General features: G+C 53.5%; 1 protein-coding gene across 1 annotated transcript in view; it reads right to left on the bottom strand.

Annotated features, from left to right (window-relative positions):
• The window catches only part of UBAC1 (UBA domain containing 1), a 30,385-nt gene extending 23,905 nt beyond the window's left edge, over nt 1–6,480 (bottom strand). Inside the window, exons 1-2 of the mRNA XM_023227596.1 lie at nt 6,114–6,480; nt 478–598 (exon numbers count right to left, since the gene is read on the bottom strand). Of these exons, the coding sequence (XP_023083364.1) occupies nt 478–598; nt 6,114–6,251 (259 nt within the window). The 5' untranslated portion in view covers nt 6,252–6,480. The remainder of the gene's footprint in view (nt 1–477; nt 599–6,113) is intronic.
• Between the last annotated feature and the right edge of the window lie 747 nt (nt 6,481–7,227).

The following is a 7,227-nucleotide window of genomic DNA, read 5'->3' as shown; positions in this document are numbered from 1 at the left end:
GGATGTGTGCGTCTAACACCGCACTGGGAGGATGTGTGCGTCTAACACCGCACTGGGAGGATGTGTGCGTCTAACACCGCACTGGGAGGATGTGTGCGTCTAACACTGCACTGGGAGGATGTGTGCGTCTAACACTGCACTGGGATGCTGACAACAATCACCACAACGAAGGTGAAACCTGCAGAAACCCTGGAGTCTCTCGCTTTGCTCCGAAACAGAACTAAAAGCAAAATTCATGTTTGGCGTCTCAAATGTCTGCTGCTTGTTCCATTTCAATTTCTGCTGTTTTTCACAGGTATTCTATAACGGAACTCTTTTTAATAAAGGAAAACCAGAATGCTTCTAGTCAATTTCATTTTCGTGCTCGTGTCCAGCTCAGAACACTGACTCCTTTGGGGGGACCACCCCCTCCTGGCTCCGGAGCCCCCAGCCGCGCACGATGCCTGATGCCAACCCGCCCACCCACAGCAGCCTTACCTTGGTCCTGGATGTTCTCTTCCAGGATGGTCCTGGCATCACTCAGCACCCTCTCTGAGGCAGCGTGGATTAATTTATGATGGGTTATATTTTTGGGATCTTCTAAGCTCCCATGAGCACACTGGGGAAAAACAGATATTTCAAGGTAGAAAATAAGTAAATCGTAATTCTAATAACATAGGACCTGGCATCCCAAGCCACACCTGGAATTTACTGGGTTTCCTTATGAGCTAGGAAATTCCACCATGGATGAAATTCAAGAATTCCCACTAACAGTAGATGGCAAATGAAGCATCACAGCGCCAGATCCCCTGGGCCAGTGAGCTGATCCCCAGCCCAAGGAGTACTCCTGAAGCAAGCTCCCAGCTCTGACATACACCACACACTCTACTGACAATTCACAGCCACCAGAATTGCTTCTTTGGTCTAGAAAGATCTGGAAAATAATTTTAAATGAAAAGAGCAGATCCATCGTTTTCTGATGGCCTAAAGGTCTACCTACGTTTTGGGCAGTTGTTTTTCTTTCTTCCACAGATGCAAGAAAGGGGCCCAAGAGGCTGCCCAGAAAGAAGCCTGGCTCACAGAGAGCCCGAGATTGGGATAAGAGGAGCACTTGGCATGACTGCTCTTGGCTTGGCCGAGCTCACTAAGCAACAGCCATGCTGTACCCTGAGACTGGGATAAGAGGGGCACTTAGCATGACTGCTCTCGGCTTGGCCCAGCTCACGAAGCAGCAGCCATGCTGCACCCCTGGGCAGCTCGAAGGGGGACCGATAGGCACACAGTCACCAGGGCCCTGGAAACCCTGCAACACCCACGCAGGGAATGGGAGGCAACACATGGGCAGCAGTGAGGAGATCCCCTCACACACACCACAGCCACCTCTGACCAGGGCTCAGGGGGACCTGGGAAGCTATCTTGACAGCTACTGACTGCAAACTCCAGGAGGAAGTTGGAGCAGACGCTATGACCCCTTCCAACCCTGCCATTACGAAGACCTCACAGCCAACTGCTGGCAGGGGTAGATCCTGCTCCTCATTTCAGCCAGCATCCTCTCTGCAAAACAGTGCACAGCTGTCCCTGACTCATGCACATGGCACTGGCTTGCAGGAGTTCTGCTTTCCTTTGGACACAGGGGCTATGCATGTGGGCTCACCATTTTGTGAAGAACGGCAAACACCGATGGTGCCACGTGATGAAGACCGAGGTCGGCACATGTGCCTGCGTGTTCTTGCCCAAGTCGGTCCAGAGCTCCACGTCTCCACCCTATTATCTATCTGTCTCAGCACCATAAGGCCCGACACATCACACCACACCACAGCACACCAAACAGTGCCCACCTAAATACCCACCGTTTCCATAGCCTGGCCTGAAAACCCTTCAGAACTCAGAGCTTGGGCAGAGAGAAGACTATTTTCTTGCTCTTACACATCCCCTGAGGTTAGATGGTAGAATTACCTGAAGATCAGAAAAGGATGAAACCCTCAAGGGTCACTTTCTAAACCTGGTAGCGGGCTCAGCCCGTGGGTCAGGAGCATGGCCCAGCCTGGAGCGGGGCCGGGGCACCACCCCAGGACAGGCCGTCCTCAGACGTCTCAGGTGGCCGGGCAGAGGCCCCGCTGGCAGCTCACTTTCTACCTCCCTTTGCTGCCACAGAGGCTCTGAAACACCCAGCACACACAACTGCTTGCTGGGAAAGAAAATCTAAGCACACACTTCACCTCTCAACACTGGCCTTTGAAGAGTAACTGGAATTTTCTGTTACTCTCAAGACTGAAAACAGTTTTGAAAAAGGGGCTTTCACTCTTTCACACAAAACTGGCCAGGCTGAGGGGATGTGAGGGGGGGACGCGGCTACTGGGAAGACACACTCCTGCCATTTACGACAGGGCAGAGAGCCCCTCAAGTGCCTCTGGATTTGACAATGGCTCTGCTCCCTGAAATACTGGCGGTGCTTCTTCATGATCCTAAAGTTTGCAGGCTAGTTCATTTGTCAAGTTCAGAATATACAGACTACGAAATGCAATTTTCCAAAATAATTCTCATACCGATTCCCAAAAAACCTGTAGTTCACATGTCACCAGCACACCAGGAACAACATGGAAGCACTAGGACGACCATGTCACTCTGCTTTTTTTTTTTTTTTTTTTTTTTTTTTGAGGTGGAGTCTCGCTCTGTCGCCTGGACTGGAGTGCAGTGGCCGGATCTCAGCTCACTGCAAGCTCCGCCTCCCAGGTTTACGCCATTCTCCTGCCTCAGCCTCCCGAGTAGCTGGGACGACAGGTGCCCGCCACCTCGCCTGGCTAGTTTTTGTATTTTTAGTAGAGACGGGGTTTCACTGTGTTAGCCAGGATGGTCTCGATCTCCTGACCTCGTGATCCGCCCATCTCGGCCTCCCAAAGTGCTAGGATTACAGGCGTGAGCCACCGCGCCCGGCCGTCACTCTGCTTCTTTGTCCTCAGCAGAAGCTGGGGTATGGCAGCAAAAAAGCCCCAACCACGGCCGCTGGAGGAGGGAGGCCCTCACACCCCCCACTCCTCTACATCCTGCTCCTCCCCAGAAGAGCAGTGACTCGGTTTCTGCTTGTTCCTGATGCAATCCGTCATCTGAGGACCCATCTTCACACGATCTAGGAAATGGAAAATTTAACAGCTCTACTAGTACGTACTGTGTTCTATTTTGGCAATTTCATAAACACTTTGTTTTTTTTAAAGACAGGGTCTCATTCTGTCACCCAGGCTGGAGTACAGTGGCACAATCTACATTCATTGCAACCTCCACTTCCCAGGTTCAGGTGATTCTTGTGCCTCAGTCTCCCGAGTAGGTGGGATTACAGGAGTCCGCTACTATGCCAGGCTATTTTTTACATTTTCAGCAGAGACGGGGTATCGCCATGTTGGCCAGGCTGGAATTTCATGAATGTTTACGACACACACCAAAAACTCTACTGCACCACAGGTATGATTTTCCTAAACTCATTAACCACCTGTTGCACAAGACGAGTTCCCCTGCCCGCTTCTCCATTCCAGGGCCGTGGAAGCTAGAGATCACCACGGTGATCCCAATTTGCACAAAACAGAAAAGGGAAAGACAACGGCAACAGTTGTAATCATAAAACCCCTCGATTCAGCAGTGCATACCCAGGAGCACAGCGGGGAGAAGCCGACATCATGCCCCTCCAGGTAGAGGGGAAAGAGGAAGGATAAAATCATGCCGGTGTCAGCATGCACTAGGGACCTGGCGAGGACGAACAAAGCTAAAACACACCAGACCTCACTGCCTACAGCAGGATGACATCCAGGCACTGGCTTCCAGAGAGACATTCAAATACACAACTTGAGGGTTCTCTTTTCTGACTAATGCATTCTAGCCCTGCCTGCAGAACCACGATGGGATGTGGTGGTGGGGAGCCTTTCTGACACTCAGCTCTGGAGTCCTGAAATTTATGTCGGCTCTTGTGGTGTGGAAATCCCCTGCTAATCAGATCCTCCACACCTGCGGAGACCGCAGAGTGAAATACAATCTCAGTTTAAAGTAGGATGACAAAAATCCCAAATGATACATCTCAACATCAGATGGAGTAATAAATACCAGGAATATCATAATTAGCATCACGTCGGAACTGGCTGCCTAACTGACTCCCGGTGCTCATGAAATTCATGAGTGAGTATCTGTGGATCAAATAGTTCTCATTTCCTATTTCCTTTCATAAAAGAATGTCATGATGGCCATGTGCATCGCGCCCTGAATTATTAAACTAAATGCCGCACCAATGCAGGTGACATCCCATGTCGATGCAGTATGGAGTCCACGGGACATTTTTGTCTATGCCATTAACCCACAAGTTTGTTTTGGTGCCACTCTGAGCCTGGCCCTGGACTTGCGGATATAAACCCAGCCCCTGAGGAGCTTCTGCACTGGCGCAGGGAGGATACAGCACCTCAGAGAAGTTTGTGGGATTTTTTTGTCTGTTGTGGTTTTTTTTTTTTTTTTTTTTTGAGACAGAGTCTTGCTCTGTCGCCAGGCTGGAGTGCAGGGGCGCGATCTCATCTCACTGCAACCTCCACCTCTCGCGTTCAAGTGATTCCCCTGCCTCAGCCTCCCGAGCAGCTGGGATTACAGGCACTCGCCACCACGCCCGGCTAATTTTTTTGTATTTTAGTAGAGATGGGATTTCACCACGTTGGCCAAGATGGTCTCGATCTCCTGACCTCATGATCCACCTGCCTCGGCTTCCCAAAGTGCTGGGATTACAGGTGTGAGTCATCCCCGCCCAGCCCGGAGAAGTTTTTTAAAACACAAGCAACTAGGCAAGCAACAACGCCTGGCTCCAGCAGCCTGGATGCCCACAGAGTTACCGGTGCTGGAGCTTAGTGCTGCCCCAATGGTTGTCCAGACGGCGAAATCATGCAGACTGGCCAGAAGAAAAGCAAGAAAGCAACCAAAACATACCGGCCCTTGAACGCAGGAGGCTCAGCCCCCTTCTTTGGTGTGAATCCTGAGGACAGCACCTCCCAGTTGTTTACAGCCAGTGCGTTCCAGACGGGGACTTGCCAAGCCTGCCTCTGACAGTTCCAGAACTTCACAGAACCATGCTCACAAAAGCAACTCGAAAGTACTCTATGCAAGCAGCTGCTGTGGTAAGAACTGAGGTTTATCCTTAGACACCACACTTAGCTCAAGTCTAACGCACTCAACCTGTCAACACAGATATGTAACTTATCACATGGAGTCGCTGCTAGAAAGCTGCAGCCTCCTTCAGCCTAAATTCTGCCAAGCCCTCAGATCATGTCAAGTACAGACAGGAGGCCGGTCTGACACACAGACAGGCTTCTTAGCTGACCTTACTGAATCCTTTAGAGACTCGAGAACTAGTGCCAAAAATCAGCAACCTAAAGAACTAAATACACAGGAGTATTTCAGGTGAATAAACTTTAAAAAGTGTCTCAGCCAGGAGACCCTACTCCTGGGCCTTCCTTCTTGACCAATTTTACCTCTGGAGAAAAGCAGGGGCGCGGGGCCTTGTCCCACAGCGGCACTATTTCAGGGACTCCAGCTAAGAGGCACCGTGGCCAGCCCGGCTGCGCCAGCCAGGAAAAGAGGTTCAAGCAGCCGGCTCTGCGGGAAAGGAGAAGAGGAAGGAGTAGGGGGCCTCTTAATGAAGGAGCCTACGTTAATTCTCAGCTCTCAAGAGATGCTGCTGAAAAATACCTCACCCCAACAGCAAAAAGGTACAACTGCTGGCAAGTTGTCAGGCCCTGCTCGGTCGGCGACTCCACTCTCCAGGCCTCAGTTTCCCGATCTGCCCCTAACTCCCTGCGTAGCTGCAGAGTTAACTAACAGGCTGGCGTGTAGAGGGCTCGGCCAGGCGGCTGGCACCGGGCGAGCGCTTAGCGACCGGGGTCCGCCAGGCGGCCGACCAGGCCCAAGACGAGCGTCCAGAGGTGCGGGATCCGAAAGGGGGAGAGTCGGACAACCGGGCAGGAGGCGCTGCCTCCACCCCCGGAGAAGAGGGCCTGGGAGCTGCGGACTGGGCGGCGGACCCCAGGCCGGAGCAGTTCGGGGACTGAGGTGGGGTCCGCAGTCGGAGGCGGCCCGGGCGGGTGTTGGGGGCGGGGGAAGGGGCCCGGCCTTACGTGCTTGAGGCAGCGCTCCTTGAGCTTCTCCACCGAGGTGTCCTCGGTGGCCTCCTCCAGCCACTCGGCGCCGTCGGACGCGCAGATGTGCAGCCGCAGCACCTTGCCCGCGAAGATCTTCTCCTCCTGCACAAACATCCCGCCGCCGCCGCAGGGGCCTGCGCCCGCCGCCCGGGCCACTGAAGGTCACCGGGCAGGCGGGCGGGGCGGGGGCGGGGCCAGGCCGCCCGCGCGTTCCTTCGCTGGGACGCCGCCGCCCCGCCCCGGCTCCCGTCGGCCCGGCAGCCGTCACTCGCCGCGGCCTCAGCGGTCGCCTCGTTCCCGCCGCTGCAGCCGCCGGGGGCGCGCTGTCGCCGCCGCACCGGAAGTGCGTCACGGGCACCCCTGACGCATGCCGGGAGATGTGGTTCTCAGACAGGTGCCTCGCTCCCGCCGCCGGGGGCGCGCTGTGGCTACCGCTGTGGTCACGGGGCGCGCCCAGAGCATGCCGGGAGCTGTAGTTCTCTGGCCGCTTCGATGCTCACCCACCTGCAAGCTCTTCCCACCCGGGGCACTCACCACGTGGGACCGTATGGGCTCTAAAGGTAAAATACACGCTGGATCCCAAAGAAGTAACGGGAAAAAAGAATGTAAGGCATCTCGATAATGTTTTCATATTGATTACATGTTGAAATAATATTTTGTATCTATTGGGTTAAGTAAAATATGTTATTAAAATTAATTTCACCTGTTTCTTTTAACGTTTTTAAGATAGAATTTAAAACTGCGTACATGGCTGCTGTGATATTTCTTGGAGTGCAGTGGCGCGATCTCAGCTCACTGCAAGCTCCGCCTCCCGGGTTCACACCACTCTCCTGCCTCAGCCTCCCGAGTAGCTGGGACCACAGGCGCCCGCCACCGCGCCCGGCTAATTTTTTGTATTTTTAGTAGAGACGGGGTTTCACCGAGGTCTCGATCTCCTGACCTCGTGATCCGCCCGCCTCGGCCTCCCAAAGTGCTGGGATTACAGGCGCGAGCCACCACACCCGGCCTGCTGTGATATTTCTTTTGGACTGCACTGCTGTAGAACGGAGGCTCTCCAAAGAAATTGGCTTTAACAAGCCTAGGTCTCTCT

This window comes from Piliocolobus tephrosceles, chromosome 14 (assembly GCF_002776525.5).
Source record: "Piliocolobus tephrosceles isolate RC106 chromosome 14, ASM277652v3, whole genome shotgun sequence".
NCBI lineage: Eukaryota > Metazoa > Chordata > Mammalia > Primates > Cercopithecidae > Piliocolobus > Piliocolobus tephrosceles.
Note: the sequence above shows the minus strand (reverse complement) of the source record. Positions and strands in the feature narration are given on the sequence as shown.